This window comes from Sturnira hondurensis, unplaced genomic scaffold, assembly GCF_014824575.4.
Source record: "Sturnira hondurensis isolate 20B ecotype Veracruz unplaced genomic scaffold, ASM1482457v3 Scaffold0008640, whole genome shotgun sequence".
Lineage (NCBI taxonomy): Eukaryota > Metazoa > Chordata > Mammalia > Chiroptera > Phyllostomidae > Sturnira > Sturnira hondurensis.
In genome coordinates this window covers 23,794,031-23,814,185 of record NW_028081271.1, presented here as the reverse complement: position 1 = coordinate 23,814,185, position 20,155 = coordinate 23,794,031, and the positions used below count along the sequence as shown (strand labels likewise).

The following is a 20,155-nucleotide window of genomic DNA, read 5'->3' as shown; positions in this document are numbered from 1 at the left end:
TAGCCATCCCAACCTCCTTTCCCTGCCCCATCCCCCTTGGTTTTGTCCATGTTACCTTTTATATTTTTTTCTAGTTTTTAAATTTATTTTTACTTAAACCTGGTAATTAAATAGAGCAGTAAAATATAAATAGAGGTGAGTGTTTCTGTCTATGCACAAAAGCCATTGGGCATTAAAGTGTGTTTTTTAAAATTATTTTATTGTTGTACAGTTGTCTAAATTTACCGCCTCCCCTTCCCCATTCCTCCCTACCCCAGCCATCCCTACCTCCCTCCCTTGCTTCCATCCTGCCCTTGATTTTGTCTATGTGTCCTTTATAGTGGTTACTGAAAACCCTTCTCCCCCCATTACCCTCTCCCACCTACCCTCTATTTACTCTCATTTGTTTTTAATTTCAGTGTCTCTGGTTATATGTTGCTTCTTTGTTTGTTTTGTTGGTTATGTTCCAACTAAAGGTGAGATCATAGGGTATTTGTCCCTCAATGCCTGGCTTATTGCCCTTAGCATAATGCTTTCCAGTTCCATCCATGCTGTTGCCAAGGGTAGGAGCTCCTTCTTTCTGCTGCGTAGAATTCCGCTGTATAAATTTACCATAATTTTTTGATTCAGTCATTTACTGATGGGCACTTAGGTTGCTTCCAGCACTTGGTTATTGTAAATCGTACTGCTATGAACATTGGAGTGCATAGGTTCTTTTGGATTGGTGTTTCAGGGATCTTAGGATGTAATCCCAGCAGTGGAATTGCCAGTTCAAAAGGTAGTTTCATTTTTAGTTTTCTGAGAAAATTCCATACTGTTTTCGACAGTGGCTGTACCAGTCTGCACTCCTACTAAGTGCACTAGGGTTCTCTTTTCTTCGCATCCTCTCCAGCACGTGTTCGTTGCTTTGTTTATGATGGCCATTCTGACCTATGTGAAGTGGTATCACAATATAGTTTTAGTTTGCATCTCTCTGATGGCTAATGATGCTGAACTTTTTTTTATGTCTCCTGGCCCTCTGTATGTCCTCCTTGGCAATGTTTCTGTTCAAGTCCTTTCCCCATTTTTTAATCGGGTTGTTTGTGTTCTTGGAGTGGAGTCTTGTGAGTTCTCTGTATATTTTGGAGACCAAGCCCTTGTCCTAGGTACCATTGGCAAATATGTTTTCCCATATGGTTGGTTCTCTTTTGATTAATACTGTTTTCTTTAGCCATGCAGAAGCTTTTTGATTTGATGAGGTCCCATTTGTTTATTCTTTTCCTTCATGTCCTTTGCTCTAGGGGACATTTCAGTGAAAATATTGCTGCATGAAATGTCTGAGATTTTTCTGAGTATGTTCTCCTCTAGGACTTTTATTGTGTCATGACTTATATTTAAGTCTTTTATCTGCCTTGAATTTATTTTGGTGTATGGTGTAAGTTGGTGATCCAGTTTCATTTTTTTGCATGTAGCTGTCCAGATATCCCAGCATCTGAAGAGGCTGTTTTTGCTCCATTTTATGCTTCTTCCCTTGTTGTCAAATATTAATTGACCATAGAGATTGGGTTTATTTCTGGGAACTCCATTGTGTGCCATTCATCTATGTGTCTATTCTTTCCCCAGTATTCTTTCCCCAGGCTGTTTTGATTACAGTGGTCTTGTAATAGAGTTTGATATCATGTATTGTGATCCCTCCTCCTTTGTTCTTTATCAAAATTGCTGCAGCTATTTGGGGTCATTTATAATTCCATATAAATTTTTGAAGTGTTTGTTCTATATCCGTAAAATATGTCAGTGGTACTTTAATGTGGATTGCATTTAATGTATAAATTGCTTTGGGTAGATGGACATTTTGATGATGTTAATTCTTCTAGTCCATGAACATGGTATATGTTTCCATTTGTTTGTGTCTTCCTTAATTTCTTTCTTCAGTATTGTGTAATTTTCTGAATACAGGTCTTTTACCTCCTTGGTTAGGTTTATTCCTAGGTATTTTATTTCCCTTGTTGCTTTACAAAATTTGATTCTTTTCCTGATCTCTGTTTCTGATATTTCATTGTTGGTGTACAAGAATGCCTTTTATTTCTGAGTATTGACTTTGTGGCCCGCTCTTTTGCCACATTCAGTTATTAATTTGAATAGTTTTTGCGTGCAGTCTATAGGATATTCTGTGTTCACTATCATGTTTCCTGAAAACAATGACAGTTTCCCTCCTTTCTAATTTGGTTGCCTTTTATTTCTGTTTCTTGTCTGATTCCCATACTATGTTGAATGGGAGTGGTGAAAGCAGTCATTCTTTTCTTGTTTCTGATCTTAGTGGTAAAGCTTTTAGTTTTTGTTCATTGAGCATGATGTTGGCTGTAGGTCTCTCATATATGGCATTTATTATGTTGAGGAATGCTCCCTCTATTACCACTTTGCTGAAAGTTTTCATTAATAAAAGTACATAAATGTACCTTATCAAATGCTTTTTTTACAGCTATTGATATGATCATGTGTTTTTTGTCTTTTTTTGTTCATGTGATGTATTTCATTTATTGATTTGCAAATATCGTACCATCCTTGCATCCCTGGGATGCATCCCACTTGGTCATGGTGTATGATGTTTTTAATATATTGCTGCATGCAGTTTGCCAGTATTTTGTTGAGGATTTTAGCATCTATGTTCATTAGTAATATTGGCCTTAAGTTTTCTTTCTTTGTTGTGTCTGTCTGGTTTTAGGATTAGAAAGATGCTGGCTTCATAAAAACAGTTTGGGAGTCTTCCATCTTGAATTTTTTGAAATAATCTGTGAAGGATAGGAGTTAGCTCTTCCTTAAATGCTTTGTATAATTCTCCTGTGAAACCATCTTGTCCAGGGCTTTTGTGTGACGGGAGTTTTTTTTTTATTACTGCTTCAGTTTTGTCAGCTGTTAATTGATCTGTTCAGGCTTTCTGCTTCTTCATTGAGTTTTGGAAAATTATATTTTTTTCTAGAAATTTGTCCATTTCACCTAGGTTTTCAAATTCCTTGGCATACAGTTCTTCATAGTAATTTCTTAAAATTTCTTCTATTTCTGTGGTGTCAGTTGTAATCTCTCCTTTTTCATTGCTGATTGTGTTTATTTGGGTCCTTTCTTTTCTTTTTTTGATTAGCCTACTTAAGGGCTTGTTGATTTTGTTTATCTTTAAAAAAAAAACAGCTGCTGGATTCATTGATCCTTACAATTGTGCTTTTAGTCTCTATGTCATTTAATTCTGCTCTGATCTTGGTTATTACCTTCCTTCTACTTGCTCTGGACTGTCTTTCTTGTTGTTCCTCGAGTTCTTGTAGGTATAGTGTTAGGTTGTTTGTTTGAAATGTTTCTATCTTTTTTAGATAGGCCTGTATTGCTATGAACTTCCCTCTCAGGACTGCCTTTGCTGTGTCCCATAAGTTTTGGATTGTTGTGAGTTCATTTTCATTTGTTTCCAGAAACTTTTTGATTTCTTCTCTAATTTCATTCTTGACCTATTCGTTGTTTAATAGTATGCTGTTCAGTCTCCATGATTTTGGGTGTTTTGGTTTTTTTCCTTTGGGGTTGTTTTCCAGTTTCAGTCCCTTGTGGTTGGAGAGAATGCTTGGTATGATTTCAATTTTCTTGAGTTTGTTGAGCCTCGTTTTGTGTCCTATCATGTGGTCCATCTTTGAAAATGTTCCATGTGCATTTGAAAAGAATGTGTATTTAGCTTCTTTGGGATGAAGGGTTCTATATATATATATCCGTTTAGTCCATTTGATTAGGACATTGTTTAATTTGCAATATCCTTGTTGACATTTCGTTTGTAAGTTCTATCCATTTTTGACAGTGGAGTGTTAAAATCCCCAACTATAATTGTGTTGCTGTCAATATCTTTCTTGAAGTCCTTCAAGATTTTCTTTATATATGTGGATGCTCCTTTGTTGGGTGCATGTATATTCACAATGTGTATGTCTTCTTGATGGATTCTTCAAGTACAATTTTTTAAATAGGTGATGATTCTAAAATTCAAAGAGTATTGAGAACTGTGGCAAAATATGAACCTTTGTGTCTTGTTGCATTATCTTGCCTTCAGCCCCTGCCTTTATTTTTCCAGCTGCAGCCCCTGCCCCTGCCCCTGAACCCCATGTGCTGGTCAGCCCCTTTTTGGGAGAAGGTAGCCTGGAAGCTAATTGTGAGCTCATCTTGTGTCACCCTTGTCAGGCTGGCTTTAGCTTTAGAAGTAGTGGAATAGACTAGTTGATGCATCCCATTTTGTCTCAGATGAATCAGCTTATATTATTTATATAGCTTTATAGGAAAGAAAATAGGGTATTGATCATTAAATATTTTAATAGGTAATGTCTCCCATACATTACACATACAAGAATACTACGGTAAAATCCCATCATTCTGCCAAAAAAATTAATTTAAATGTACTGGTCCTAAATAAGTAAACTCCTTGACCAAGAACATAGGGCTTTGCCTTTAGTGCTGAAGTTTTATCATTACAAAGAAGCTGATAAATTCCTTTTATCAGTTTTCAGCAGAGGAGTCTTTGTTTGACTCACATGTTCATTTTCTATCTAAAGTATCATTTCCTGTATTTTATTTGTTAGTTTTCCATGGTCACATGTAAAATACAGCCTTACGAGTTTTAAATATATGGTAGGCCTTTATTGTAAATATAAAATACATTTGCTCTAATGTGAATTACTAACATGGTTTTAAAATTAACTCAAGTTGTTTGTTTATGCTGGGCTTCTTTATTATCTGTTATAAAAACTCCATGAAGATTCAGTTATTGCTTGCCCTGGCTGGTGTGCGTTAGTGGATTGAGCGCTGGACTGTGAACGAAAGGGTCACTGGCTTGATTTCCAGTCAGAGTACATGCCTGGGTTGCAGGCCAGACCCCCAACTATGAGATGCTCAAGAGGCAACCACACATTGATGTTTCTCTCCCTCTCTTTCTCCCTTCCTTTCCTTCTCTAAAAATAAATAAAATCTTTAGGAAAAAATGATTCATTTATTGCTTTTTTTATAAGATAGAGGCCCCACTCTGATATTTTTATCATCAGAATACACATGCAGAATGGTCTACAGTTTTGAAAGTGTTTTCATGTACTTTGCCCTTTTAATGATACAAAGGGACAGAGAATGAGGTAGGTAGGGTGGTATTGTAGGATGCCCAACTCTGGTGTGCCCTGGGCATCATTGTGGTTTAAAGTTTCACAGGTGTTCTCCATGGGTAGTGGTGAGGCATTCTTTGCAGTTTGGGCCCATCTGCAACCTTAAGAGGGCCTTAGCTGTATGAATGTCTAGAGCCAAGGGCAGGAGAGAGTCTCCATACAGTCAGTAAGGAGGTGTGGAGGCTCAAAGCTTAAAACACTTAGAACAGGACTGTCTGTTAGAATTTTGATGGTTTTGATGGTTTGTTCAAGTTTGAGAAAGTGTTCCTTCTTTTTGGTCGCAGTTCTATTCTTAGAATCATGGATACATTATATTTTCTCTAATGTTATGGCAATAACATTAGATGATGGCATAGCTTTCCCTCTGAGTCAGAGTAAAGCTGATGAGTTTTAAAAAAACAAAAAACAGGTAGAATTTGGTTGGCAGTGCAGGACTTGAGGTCATCACTCGTTGACCTCCAACACCTGCAATTAGGTATCCTGTCTCCACATGGGTGTTTGGTTTCATCTGTTGGATCACACTGCAGGGCTCTGGCAGTTCCTTCTCAGGTGGAACTTTGGTGTGCTGAGTCTAGAGAGAACAATTTCTTATAGCAGTCAGTTATGATGAAAAAAGTGGATGGAGCCGACATGATCACTACATACACTGCCTGCAGGGCCTGTTCTACAGAAAGTTGGAGTAAAATATCTACAGTGGTTTGGTTGGTGTACACATCTCTGCAGCAGTCAAAGGTATGCCAGCTGCTGGCTTGCAGATTTCAGGGTAGCTTCATACTGACTCACCACCCAGCTCCTTCTGGTGTTACCATGGCAGGTTTAGGAGTTGTTTGAAGACAAGCATTTACTTCTGTGAGGTACATATACTAAAACAGATTGGGATTCGGGATGATGGAACTATGGAAGCATTATAAAATAGAGCCTTTTCTACCTGGAATTCAGGCCCTGAGGCCCTCATGGAGGGAAGGTTTGCAGAAACCTGAGGTTGGGGGCAATGAGTCTACTAGCTTCTGTGGTGGTTGATTTGCCATAGTTCTAAGACTTCTCTTTGTTAACTGTGTAGGAGGCAGTAAATACCTGGCCCCAAGTGATATTTTTAAAATTGTGGGTATAGGTTAGAGTTCAAACCTGAGAGTTTTGAGATTGGGATTTGAAGTTTCCTCCTCCCTTCTCTGAGAGAAGGCTAGCCACAGCCTCCTGGCCAGACAGAGGACATGCGGGACTGGGTGGGAGGGGGTTCATATGCAGCCCCAAGCAGGTGTTCTATGAGGCTGTTCTCTTTCATAGCTGGATGTGTGTGGGAGACACCATGCCGCGATGTCCTTCGGAGTCTCAGATGGAATGAGACTACCAAAACGTGATCCGCTTGGGGAGAAAAGGCTGGCTAATCTTTCAGTGGAGAAAAGCCCCAATGTCTTCTCTTGAGGCTTTTGTTGGGATTGGTATGTGCAGGGGTATACAGTATGCATGCAAAACTCATCAATCAGTGCCCAAAGGCTATAGCTAAAAGAAAACAGATTACCTATAGATAACAATTGAGGAAACACAGAGATCTTCCTCAGGTCGGAGTCTGCTAGACAGAAAGACACCAGATGGCCACAAGGTTGGGAGGGCAAGACCGTCTTGTGCTTTGAACCTAAACATCTGATATACATTAACCCAGAGACATTCTCAGCAGGACAAGCTTCAGAGGAAATAATGCATTCTTTAGGCCTGATTACCTATGGGAACTTCTGTGCCCATATCAGTCTTGTCTGCCTCCTGTGTTTTCTGGCTTTCCAGGGAGACTTACTGGCCCTTTTCAGGGCCTGTTCTTCACAGGGCTGCAGTCCCCAATACCAGGCTAGGTAGTTCCCCACAGATGTACATTTTCATTTCTGACATTGCATGTAAAGCCAGTGGAGGTGGGGGCTATCTGGAGGTCTAAGTAAGTTTTAGGATAGACCTGGCCTTGATGAACTCTGGCCCATATTTAAATGTAAGTGAAAACTGACTAGGAGCTCAGAAACTGGGATCCTCTTTTCATTTGCTGCTATATCTTGCATAAATCATGAAAGACCCCATGAACTGTGTCCTGAAGCCCATCTTGCTTACACTCCTGGTGTTGGTGTTCATGCTGTCTTATTAATGTGTCAACAGCTCAGTGAATTCATTCATTAATCTTTATGAAAGGATTACCTTCAGGGGCCTTCAGAATTGGAAGATAAATTAAATGTCTTGTGGCATAGTTGCCACCACTGTCCTCGAATTTAATGACCAGGAGATAAGTCAAGACAGCAACAATATGTGGGGATTTGGAGTTATAGTTTTACTGTCATCACTGAAGGAAGCTGAGGGTCATTCATTTTAGTTATTGACATTGATTAAGTTTATGACAGTATGCTAAATTGCCATACAAATTTAATGTAAATTTTCTCTTTCCTGTGAATTATCAGGACCATATTTTCTAAAGTCAAACAATATATTTTGTACTAATCCATAGTTGGCAGAGGGTCTGGAGAGGAAGAATTCCAAAGTGAGGCACCCCTGCATTTGCATCAGGCTTACTGGTGCAACTCCTGGGCTTCTGCTCTGTGGTCCAGCCTTAACACTGCTTCCAGTGCAAGTATAAGGCCTATCTTTTGCAAGGACCTTGGATGGTCTCCTTCCCCTGTGCCCCAAGTGCAGTATGTCCATCCTTGACCTTGTCTTCCCTCTCCTGGGTGGGTATGTATGGGGTATGCTCCTCTTGGGTGGGGCTGTATGTGGAGTATGGTGCTCCCACTCTTCGGTGGGTCTCTATGGGATGTTATCTCAGTGCTTTATCTTACCTCACTTGTCCAAGTACAGCTGTGCATAGGCTGAGCCTCAAAGGCACTGGAGAGAATTTAATGGATTCCCCCAGTCAGAAGAAAGCACGGCTGGAGAGTGAAAGCTCTCTGTGGGTTGCCACCTATCCTGCCAGTTCATGATACGGTCATAGGCTGGCCTGTATCTGGCGATTTGGTCTCTAGTACATTGTAGCCATTAACTAATGGCCAGAAAAGCCGTCAGCTAATGGCTGGGGTGCTTTATGGAGTTAGTTTGCTCAGAGCACTGAGGGGGACTCCTGAATACTCACCTCCTGAGTCTCCCTTTAACAGTTAAAAACAACAGCCATTGCTCTGAGAAGGTCAGTTCTTTATTCATATTTATTTATAACTTTCATTATCCTTGAAAGGTTATGATGCTCCATTAGCAGACTTAGTCCTTTTATTCAGTGCTGTAACTGTTCAAACAAAGGAATAGATCTCTGGGCTTTCATCTGAGACCTGGGACCATGGAATAATCAGGGCCACTGGTAATTGGGTGGGAGGAGCTCCCTCAGGGATTGAGAACCCAAAACATTCTCATTGGAGGACTCAGTCTAGAAGAGAATATCAAGTGTTTAATTTAACTGTTGGACAGTCATTCTTCCATCCCAGCTGTAGTATTGCAGAGAGGTGGAAGTCAATGACAATGGAGAATGGGCACCTTGAACTTCTGGAGCCAGGGGATGACCCAAACTTCAGAGTAGCAACAGAGAGTCTGGAACAAAAAAGGATACCCTAAGAATTGCGCTACCTGTCACAAAAGCCTCCCTCCCTAAAGAGGCTGCTCACTCCACAGAATTTCCTGTGCTGCTGCCTGTGGGCTGTATCTATGAGTTTTGCACGTGTGTGTGCATGCATGTGAGCATTTTCCTTATTGAGGAGTTTTATCATTGCCCTGAGATTTTATTTAAAAAATTTTTGAGACTTCCAGCCAAGATGGAGGCATAGGTAGATAACACTTTGCCTCCTTGCACCACCAAAAGGAGGACAACAACAAATTTAAAGACAAAAAAAAAAAACAAGAACTGACAGAAAGTTGAACTGTATGGAAGTCTGACAACCACGAAGTGAAAAAAGAAAAATTCATCCAGACCAGTAGGAGAGGCAGAGATGGGCAGCAATGACAGAGAGGACTTGAGGCAAGGCAGCAGCTGGAAGGCCGGGGTGGGTGATCCCACATTTGCATACGGATAAACCAGAAGGAACAACTGGGGAGTGACAGACCACACAACCCAGGGCTCCAGTGTAGCCTCAAAACCTCTGACTGAAAAAACCTGTGGGGCTTGAGGTGGCAGGAGAAACTCCTAGCCTCACAGGAAAGTTCACTGGAGAGACCCACAGGGTCCTAGAATGTACACAAGACCACTCACCTGGGAATCAGCACCAGAAGGGCCCAATTTGCTTGTGGTTAGGGGAGGCAATGACTGAAATCTGGCACAGAGCTGAACAAGTGGCATTGTTCCCTCTTGAAGCCCTCTCCCACATACAATGCTACCAGGCAGTGACCTGGGTTGCCCTGCCCTGAGGAATACCTAAGGTTCCACCCCTTATTGCATCACAGGCATGCCCAGACCAAAAAAAAAAAAAAGGCCCAAATAAAAGAACAAAGTTTCAGAAAAAATACAACTAAGCGATGAAGAGATAGCCAACCTATCTAGATGCAGAGTTTAAAAGACTGGTAATCAGGATGTTTACCGAATTGGCTAAGTCACAAAGTAGAAGAAAAAGTGAAGACTGAAAGTGAAATGTACAGGGAACCAACAGTGACAGGAAGGAAACCGGGACTCAAATCAATGATTTGGACCAGAAGGAAGAAATAAACATTCAACCACAACAAAATGAAGAAAGAAGAATTCAAAAAAGAGAGACTGGATTCCGGCCAAGATGGAGGCATAGGTGGAAACACTGTGCCTCTTCGCACAACCAAGTTTAAAGACAACAAAGTTTTAGTAACAAAAACACAGCCAAAACACAGAAAATTGAACTGTATGGAAGTCTGACAACAATGAACCATTCAGCCAGACCAGTAAGAGGGGCAGAGTTAGCTGCAGAGAAGGGTCGGGCAGGAAAGAGCTCAAGCTGCGGCTGGCGGATCCAAGGCCTGGGGTGGCAATGGGCAGACCCAGTGAGGGCGCAAGGTGGCTGGCTGACCGTGGTCACACATTTGTGTGCAGATAAACTAAGAGAAAGAGTGAACAGTGAGACAGACCGATCAGGCTAGGACTCCAGCGATGGGAATTAGAGCTTGAAAACACCAATTGGAAAAACTTCCAGGGTCAAGGTACCAGAAGCTCCCAGGCTCACAGAGAGTATGTTGAAGAGACCCACAGGGTCCTGGAGGGTGCACAGGTGCGCACACCCAGGAACCAGCACCAGAAGGGCCCAATTTGCTTGTGGGAAGTGGCAGAGGGGACAGAAATCTGAGAGAGAGCAGAACAAATGCTACTGCCCCTCTCTGACCCCACCCCCACATGCAGTGTCACAACCCAGCAACTGGGTCCCCTGGCCCTGGTGAACATCTAAGGCTCTGCCCCGCATACGTAACAGGTGCAAACAGACCAAAACCTTATGGCTCAAGAACAGCTCAAAGCCCCAGAGCCAATAAATCTAAGCAACCAAGAGATAGCTAACCTTTCGGATGCACAGTTCAAAAAACTGGTGATCAGGATGCTCAACAGTGAAATGGTTGATTTTAGTCACAAAGTAGAGGACCAAATGAAGGCTAAACTAATTGAAATTAAGGGAAATGCACAGGAAACCAATAATGATGGAAAGGAAACTGGGACTCAAATCAAGGGAGTGGACCAGAAGGAAGAAAAAAAAAGATCAATCAGAAAAGAATGAAGAAACAAAAATTTTTAAAACTGAGGAGAGGCTTAGGAACCTCCAGGACATCTTTAAACGTTCCAACATCCGAATTATAGGGGTACCAGAAGAGGAAGAGGAAGAGCCACAAGTGGGAAACTTCTTTGGACAAATGTTAAAGGAGAACTTCCCCAGTCTGGCAACGGAAATAGACTTCCAGGAAATCCAGGAAGCTCAGAGAGTCCCAAAGAAATTGGACCTAAGAAGGAGCACACCAAGGCACATCATAATTACATTAGCCAAGATTAAAATGAAGGAGAGCATCCTAGAAGTAGCAAGAGATAAAGGGACAGTCACCTACAAAAGAGTTCCCATCAGACTGTCAGCTGATTTCTCAAAACAGACCTTACAGGCAATAAGGGACTGGAAATAAGTATTCCAAGTCATGAAATCCAAAGACCTACAGCCAAGATTGCTCTATCCAGCAAAGCTTTAGTTTAGAATGGAAGAGCAGATAAAGTGCTTTTCAGATAAGGCCAAATTCAAGGAGTTCATTATCACCAAGCCCTTATTATATTCAATGCTAAAGGGACTTATATAAGAAAAAGAAGATAAAAAATATGAACAGTGAAAGGACAGCAAACTCACAGTTATTAACAACCACACCTAAATCAAAAGCAATCCAAGAGGAAAGCTAGATCAGGAGTGGAACCATAGAAATGGAGATCACATGGAGGGTTAGCAACAGGGGGAGTGGGAGGAGGAGAAGAGGGGAGAAGGTACAGAGAATAAGTAGCATAGACAGTAGGTAGAAAATAGATAAGGGGGAGGGCCATAATAGTATTGGAATTATAGAATCTAAAGAACTTGTGTCTAAAGAATTTATGTCCCACACATGGACATAAATGAAAGGGGGGAATGGTGGGGAGGGGTGTGCAGGGTAAAGGGGAATGAAGGGAGGGAAATAGGACTACTGTAATGGTATAATAAATAAAATATATTTTTAAAAATAGAAATTGAAAACTTATTTGATAAAATAATGAAGGAGAACTTCCCCAATCTGGCAAAGGAAATAGACTTCCAGGAAGGTCAGAGTGTCCCAAAGAAGTTGGACCCAAGGAGGAAAACACCAAGACACATCATAATTACATTACCCAAGATGAATGATGAGAGAATCTTAAAGGCAGCAAGAGAAAACCTACAAAGGAGTTCCCATTAGACTTTCACCTGATTTCTCAACTGAAACCTTGCAGGTAAGAGGGGGCTGGAAAGAACTATTCCAGGTCATGAAAGGCAAGGACATACACCCAAGATTACTCTGTCCAGCGAAGCTATCATTTAGAATGGGAGGGCAGATAAAATGCTTCTTAGATAAGGTCAAGTTAAAGGAGCTCATCATCACTGAGCCCTTATTATAGGAAACATTAAAGGGATTTATCTAAAAAGAAGAAGATCAAAAATATGAACAGTAACAGGTCAATGAACTCACAACTATCAATGACAAAACCTAAAAAAAAACAAAAATGAACTAAGCATACAAGTATGACAGGAACAGAATCACAGACACGGAGATCACATGGAGGGTTATCAGCCGGGGAAGGAGGGAGTAGTGAGGGGTGGGGGAGTTACAGGGAGTAAGAGCCATAAGTGGTAGGTATAAAATAGATGGGGAGGTTAAGAATAGTATTGGAAATGTAGAAGCCAAAGAACTTATATGTAGGACCCATGGACATGAACTAAGGTGGGGGCGGAGTGGACTAAGGTGGAAATGTGACAACTGTAATAGCATAAGCAAAAAATATATTTAAAACTTTTAAACCTATAGAAAAATTGAAAGAATAATTCAAGGACTTATACTTTTTGCCTGTATTTATGAATTATTTTGCCACAGTTGCTTTCTATTGTTTGTATATACATTGCCCCTGAATGTGGATGTGCCTCTTAGGGTGGGGCTGGAGGGAGTGCCCCCTCCATGTCTGTTTGGTCCTGTCAGATACTGGGAAAACTGACTTCAGCTATGATATCTGGAACCATGGGGCCAGAGATAATATGAAGGACTTTTTCCCCAAGCCCTGGACAGTGGCAGGTGTGGGGCTAGGGAAACAGTGAGAGGTCTGAGGGAGGTGAGACCTCTTTGTTTTACCATCTTTAAGGTGTGGTTGGTCTGGAAGTCACAGTCATCCAGGGTGGGGTGCTTGGTCTTTTTGCAAGTAGCTCTGCCAATTTCCATATCCAGAATGTATTTCAGGCCTTTCACTATCTAAAGAGAGCAGAGGGCAGGGCCTGATTCAGCTCAGCAGGGATGGCACCTACTCCCACAGTAAGAGGTGGCTTAAAGATAGGTGGTGAAGATATCCTGATGGGACTTATCCATGTCCTGGAAAGGGGGTGAGTGGTGGTGAGGGAATGTGGAACTTATATGAACTGCAGTGGGAAGAAAGTCTGTAACTGGATCCCAGAACCCTCCCTGTTCTCTCCTTTATTCACTCATTTTCTCATTCCTGCTCAGGGACTTAGCTCTTGGTCCTGGGGTCAAAATGCATACTCTGTGTCCTGTCTTAGGATATCTCCTTTCTGCCCAGGACTTTCCATCAGGCATTATGAGGGTGACAGACTAGGGTTGTCCTGGGGCTCCCCTGGCTCGAGGGCAAAGATGAAGTCCTGATCTGCCACCCCATACCCTGCTCATGCCCTAAGCACTCACTGTTGCTTGCCCTCTGTGGCCTTTATGTGGCATGAGTGCAAGCAAGGGTATCTGCTGGCTTCCCTCACCATTCTTGGGCATTTTATTTTTCAGTTTCAAAATAACCCATCTTCATTTGGATGTGGCAAGAACTTGGTTCATTTCCCTCATTTGTGATCTCAGAGGAGTTGGAGAAAATGTCCACAATTTTCAGTCTCAGCCCTACAAAGTACCAAGTGAAATAAAGTCCTCAGTGTCACTGAGGGATAATGCACCCCTCCCTCCAAAGGCACTTGGCACAGGGATTATAGTACTTGTGTTCCTGCTGGAGGCCACAGCCTCACCCAGTCCCTGGGGGCTAGGTCCTTGGAGTGATGATGCTTGAGCTGTTCCCGTGGAGAACCTTGTAACAGCCATCCCCATACCATAGTGCTTTCTACATGACACATTTCTAATAATAAAAATACACTTCTCTCAAAAGGTTTGCAAAAGCCAAAAAGAGTAAAGAACATTATAAAAATCACCTGTAATTCTATGACCTAAAGGTAACCAACCATTAATAGTGTGTAAAATCTGTCATTATGTTTCCTCTTGCCTTGACACCACACCTCCATGGAAGTGTAGATTTTGTTCAAAGCCAGTTTCCCACATCTGGGAACTTATTTTTTTTTAAAGATTTTATTTATTTATCTTAGAGGGGAAGGGAAGGAGAGAGAGAGAGAGAGAGAGAGAGAGAGAGAGAGAGAGAGAGAGAGAGAGAGAGAGAAAGAGAGAGAGAGAGAGAAAGAGAAAGAGAAATATCTATGTATGGTTGCCTCTCGTGCATCCCCTGCCGGGAACCGGGAACTGACCTGCAACCCAGGCATGTGCCCTGACTGGGAATCAAACCTCGATCATGTGGTTCACAGGCCCGTGCTCAACCACTGAGCTACACCAGCCAGGGCTGGGAACTTCTTTTTAGATGGCTGTACAGCATCCCTGATTTTAGTAGTGGCACAGACTACAAGGCAGCCACCTCCTAATTGTGCCTTGTCACCGTTCTGTATCCCATATCCCAGGCTGACCCTGTATTCTTTGGGACACAGATGAGCAAGACCTAGCTCTAGGGTCATTTCTGTAGGGTCGTTCTAAGATGGCAAGTGCTGAGCCATCTGTGTGACAACTTCACAGGGTATGACATTGAGGCAAGACAGGAGGAGGAGGGGTTTGTGTGTGGGAAGGGGGTGCATCTTGGTCAAAGCTCTGATGTGAGAGAACAAGTCCCAGGAATTGAATTTCGAAAGGTCCTTTGGGGCTGTGGTTCTGGTGAGAGGGTGAATAAGGCAAGGGTGGGGCCCTAGCCAGCCTCTGCAATAGACCCCTCCAAGGGGTAAGCATCTTCATCAGTTTAGTTCCCATTGCCTAGCTTCTGGTTTCTCCCCACCCCCAGCCTTCAGCATGCCTACTTCTGGTCCCAGTTTTACCTCTACCCTCTGTGTTACTCCTGGTAGCTCTACCCAGGAGAACTTGGTTTCAGTAAGAGATGGCTCCAATATGTTGTGCCAAACTCTGATAACACTGGTTTGGCCTGCTTTGGGACTAATTGTGGTTGCTACTGTCAGTACCCTGGCCTGGTCTGTGTTCTTCATGGCCAGGGCACTAGACAGGTGGGCTTCTGGTAGAATAGGAGACTGCAGCCTGACCTTCCAGCCTGGAGGTGCTGGGCTCCAGAACCCAGACCTTCACCTGGACCAGAGCTCTGCTGACATGGGACTCCTTGAACAAGAAGATGTCATTTGTGTAGTTGTTGAACCTTTCAACACTGTGTCTGGCTGCTTTGAGGACTCCTGGGTGGTTGATCTTGATTGTTTTGGGAAATCCTGGCTTCATATCTGAGGTAAAGGTCTGGGAACAAAAATTTGAAAGAAATAGAACCAGACAAAAAAGCGTTGCTTTTAGTAGAGCTCTACGTTCCAGTGTCATGCCTCATACCTTGGCGCTTACTGCTTCTCTGCTCCCTTCTCAGGACCTTAGCCTGCCTAGTTCCTCACTCATCTGCCCTCCTATCACCAGTCCATCCTCCCCTCATCCATCCATCCTCCACTCTCCTGTCCACCCTCTCTAGCCCATCAAGCCTTCACCCCACAGTGCAATTCTTTTGCATCCCCTGGTTGCCTGGACTTAAAGCTATGGACCAGGCAAGGTGGGTGATACAATGATGGATAAGATACAGTTCCTGTCCTTCCCACACCCTCCTTCAGAACCCAGGGGATTTCCAATGTGTGTTAAAGAAAATCTGAACATATCTAAAGGTGGCAGAGCCTCTGGACATGATGCAGCCTCGGGGTTTTAGGAGAAGTTGCTCCAGTTGGCCTTCAACGACAATGTCTGGCCCTGATCCCTCAGCTGGTCCCCAACAAGTAGATCTTAAGAAGGTGTCCAAAGTCTGGTCCTGCCTTCTCACTTGTAAGGAGGTTGCTGCTATCCTCTGCCTCAGGGACGCTTGTTAGAACTTACACAGCTTCTAGGCCGCACTCCCAGGGGCTCTCTTCCCCAAGCAGGTCCATAGCAAATGGTACTCTTCACATCATGCTGCTTCCTTCTGCACTATTTTGGGTACAAATCTGAGGATAGGGCCAGGCCTGGATGACTTTACCCTACATAGCTCCTCTATGGAATTGGCTTGTGGTAGCACGAGGCCTGGATTTCTTCCACCCTTCCATGGTCTTCCTATCCTGAGGAGGCCCATATTTGTGTTTTTTTTTCATATGCCTCTTTTTTTTATTTTTATTTTTTTAAAATAATTTTTATTTAATTCTTGTTCAAGTACAGCTTTCTGTCTTATATTCCCAACCCTGCCTGCCCCCTGCCCCATGCTCCCTGCCTCCCTCCCATTTCCACCCCCCACGCTTAGTTATTGTCGATGTGTCCTTTATACTTGTTCATGTCAGTCCATCCTCCTTTCCCCTATGATTCTCTCCCCTTTCCCCTCTGGACCCTGTCAGCCTGCTCTGTATTGAGTGTCATTGGTCATATTTTGCTTGCTTGTGTGTTTGTTTAGATCCCTGTGAATGGTGATATCCTATGGTATTTGTCTTTCACCGCCTGGCTTATTTCGCTCAGCATAATGCTTTCCAGTTCCATCCATGATGTAGCAAAGGGTAGGTGCTCCTTCTTCCTTTCTGCAGCATAGAATTCCATTGTGTAAATGTACCATAGTTTTTTGATCCAGTCATTTACTGATGGGCATCTAGGTTGCTTCCAACTCTTGGCTATCGTGAATTGTGCTGCTGTGAACATTGGGATGCATAGGTTCTTTTGGATTGGTGTTTCAGGGTTCTTAGGATATACTCCTAATAGTGGAATTGCTGGATCAAAAGGCACATTCATTTTTAGTTTTCTTAGAAAGTTCCATGATGTTTTCCATAGTGGTTGTACCAGTCTGCAATCCCACCAACAGTGAACTAGAGTCCCCTTTCCCCACAACCTCTCCAGCACTTGCTTGTTTCTTTGTTTATGATAGCCAATCTGACTGGTGTTAAGTGGTATCTCATTGTGGTTTTAATTGGCATCTCTCTGATAGGTAGTGATATCGAGCACCTTTTCATGTGTCTCTGGATCCTCTGTATGTCCTCCTTGGAGAAATGTCTGTTCAAGTCCTCTGCCCATTTTTTGATTGGGTTGCTTGTCTTCTTTGAGTGGAGCCGAATGAGTTCTTTGTATATTTTGGAGATTAAACCCTTATCTGAGGTATCATTGGCAAATATGTTTTCCCAAGCTGTTGCTTCTCTTTGTATCTTGATACTGTTTTCCTTAGCCATGCAGAAGCTTTTAATTTTGATGAGATCCCATTTGTTTATTCTTTCCTTTATGTTCCTTGCTCTAGGGGACGTATCAGTAAAAATATTGCTGCGTGGAATATCTGAGATTTTCTTGCCAAGGCTCTCCTCTAGGGTTTTAATGGTTTCACGGCTTATATTTAAGTCTTTTATCCACCTTGAATTTATTTTGGTGTATGGTGTAAGTTGGTGCTCAAGTTTCATTTTTTTGCATGTAGCTGTCCAGTTCTCCCAACACCATTTGTTGAAAAGGCTGTCTTTACTCCATTTTATGTTATTGCCCCCTTTGTCGAATATTAATTGACTGTAGAGAGTTGGGTTTATTTCTGGGCTCTCTGTTCTATTCCATTGGTCTATGTGCCTGTTTTTGTGCCAGTACCAGGCTGTTTTGATTACAGTGGCCTTGTAATACAGTTTGATATCAGGTATTGTGATCCCTCCTACTTTGTTCTTCTTTCTCAAAATTGCAGCAGCTATTCGGGGTCTTTTCTGGTTCCATATAAATTTTTGAAGTGTTTGTTCTATGTCTGTGAAATACGCCATTGGTACTTTAATAGGTATTGCATTGAATCTGTAAATTGCTTTGGGTAGTATGGACATTTTGATGATGTTAATTCTTCCAATCCATGAACACGGTATATGTTTCCATTTATTTGTGTCTTCCTTGATTTCTTTCTTCAGTGTTGTGTAGTTTTCTGCATACAGGTCTTTTACCTCCTTGGTTAGGTTTATTCCCAGATATTTTATTTTTCTTTTTGCTATATCGAATGGGATTTTTTTCCTGATTTCTGCTTCTGCTGCTTCATTGTTGGTATACAAAAATGCCTTTGATTTCTGGATATTAACTTTGTATCCCGCTGTTATGCCAAATTCATTTATTAGTTCCAGCAGTTTTTTGGTAGAGGCTATAGGGTTTTCCATGTACACTATCATGTCATCTGCAAACAATGCCAGTTTTGTTTCCTCCTTTCCGATTTGGATGCCTTTTATTTCCTTTTCTTGTCTGATCGCTGCAGCTAGAACTTCTAATACTATATTGAATAGAAGTGGTGAAAGTGGGCAACCTTGTCTTGTACCTGATCTTAGTGGAAAAGCTTTTAGTTTTTGCCCATTGAGTATGATGTTGGCTGTAGGTCTTTCATATATGGCCTTTATTATATTGAGGAATGTTCCCTCTATTCCCACCTTGCTGAGTACCTTTATCATAAATGGGTGTTGTACCTTATCAAAAGCTTTTTCCGCATCTATTGATATGACCATGTGGTTTTTGTCTTTGCTTTTGTTTATTTCGTGTATTACATTTATTGATTTGCGTATATTGAACCATCCTTGCATCCCCGGGATGAATCCCACTTGGTCATGGTGTATGATCTTTTTGATGTATTGTTGGATGCGATTTGCCAATATTTTGTTGAGGATTTTAGCATCTATGTTCATCAGTGATATTGGTCTGTAATTTTCTTTCTTTGTTGTGTCTCTATCTGGCTTTGGGATTAGGGTGATGCTGGCTTCATAGAAAGAGTTGGGGAGTTTTCCCTCCTTTTGGATTTTTTGGAATAGTCTGTGAAGAATAGGGGTTAGCTCTTCCTTAAAAGCTTTGTAGAATTCTCCTGTGAAACCATCTGGCCCAGGGCTTTTGTGTGATGGGAGTTTTTTGATTACTTCTTCAATTTCATTTGCTGTTATTGGCCTGTTCAGGTTTTCTGCTTCTTTTTCATTGAGTTTTGGAAGATTATATTTTTCTAGAAATTTGTCCATTTCACCCAGGTTTTCAAATTTCTTGGCATACAGTTCCGCATAGTAATTTCTTACAATCCTTTCTATTTCTGTGGTATCAGTTGTAATCTCTCCTCTTTCATTTCTGATTGTGTTTATTTGTGTCCTCTCTCTTCTTTTCTTAATGAGCCTACTTAAAGGTTTGTCTATTTTGTTTATCTTTTCAAAAAACCAACTCCTGGATTCATTGATCTTTAGAATTGTGCTTTTAGTCTCTATGTCATTTAATTCTGCTTTGATCTTGGTTATTTCCTTCCTTCTACTTGCTCTGGGCTGTCTTTGTTGTTGTTCCTCGAGTTCTTGCAGGCGTTGGGTTAGGTTGTTTGTTTGAAATGTTTCTATCCTCTTTAGGTGAGCCTGTATCGCTATGAACTTCCCTCTCAGGACTGCCTTCACTGTGTCCCATAAATTTTGGGTTGTGGTGAGTTCATTTTCATTTGTTTCAAGGAGTTTTTTGATTTCCTCCCTAATTTCAATCTTGACCCATTCATTGTTCAATAGCCTACCATTCAGTCTCCATGATTTTGGGTGTTTTGGGTTTTTTCCTGTGGGGTTGGTTTCCAATTTCAGTCCCTTGTGATCAGAGAAGATGCTTGGTATGATTTCTATTTTCCTGAAGTTGTTGAGACTGGTTTTGTGTCCTATCATGTGATCTATCTTTGAAAATGTTCCATGTGCGTTTGAAAAGAAAGTGTATTTAGTTTCTTTGGGATGGATGGCTCTATATATATCAATTAGGTCCATTTCTTCTAGAGTGTCGTTTAATGCTGCTATATCTTTGTTGATATTTTGTTTGGAAGATCTGTCCATTTTTGACAGTGGGGTGTTAAAATCCCCTACTATAATTGTGTTGCTGTCAATATCTTTCTTGAGGTCCTCTAGGATTTTCTTTATATATTTGGGTGCTCCTGTGTTGGGTGCATATATATTTATGATGTTAATGTCTTCTTGGTGGATTCTTCCCTTGAGTATTATGAAGTGACCTTCTGGGTCTCTCTTTATAGCCTTTTTTTTGAAGTCTATTTTGTCTGATATGAGGATTGCTACCCCGGCTTTTTTTTCATGTCCATTTGCTTGGAAAATTTGTTTCCATCCTTTCACTTTCAGTCTGTGGTGGTC

The 20,155-nt window shown here is 41.7% G+C and overlaps 1 protein-coding gene across 1 annotated transcript; it reads right to left on the bottom strand.

Moving 5' to 3' along the window:
* Positions 1–8,336: 8,336 nt before the first annotated feature.
* Positions 8,337–15,337, bottom strand: CST7 (cystatin F). The gene is made up of 3 exons (XM_037055505.1): positions 15,168–15,337; positions 12,903–13,019; positions 8,337–8,508 (listed from the first exon to the last, which is right to left on the bottom strand). Exons 1-3 carry the CDS (start codon positions 15,309–15,311, stop codon positions 8,431–8,433), a joined length of 339 nt encoding a protein of 112 aa, XP_036911400.1. The 5' UTR covers positions 15,312–15,337; the 3' UTR covers positions 8,337–8,430.
* Between the last annotated feature and the right edge of the window lie 4,818 nt (positions 15,338–20,155).

Coding starts and splice junctions, on each gene's coding strand:
- CST7 (XM_037055505.1), bottom strand. CDS start 15,311: ATGAAGCCAGGATTTCCCAAAACAATCAAGATCAACCACCCAGGAGTC. Junction 13,020..15,167: donor TCAGCAGAGCTCTGGTCCAG/GTGAAGGTCTGG, acceptor TGCTCTCTTTAG/ATAGTGAAAGGCCTGAAATA. Junction 8,509..12,902: donor CCAACCACACCTTAAAGATG/GTAAAACAAAGA, acceptor ATTCTCTTCTAG/ACTGAGTCCTCCAATGAGAA.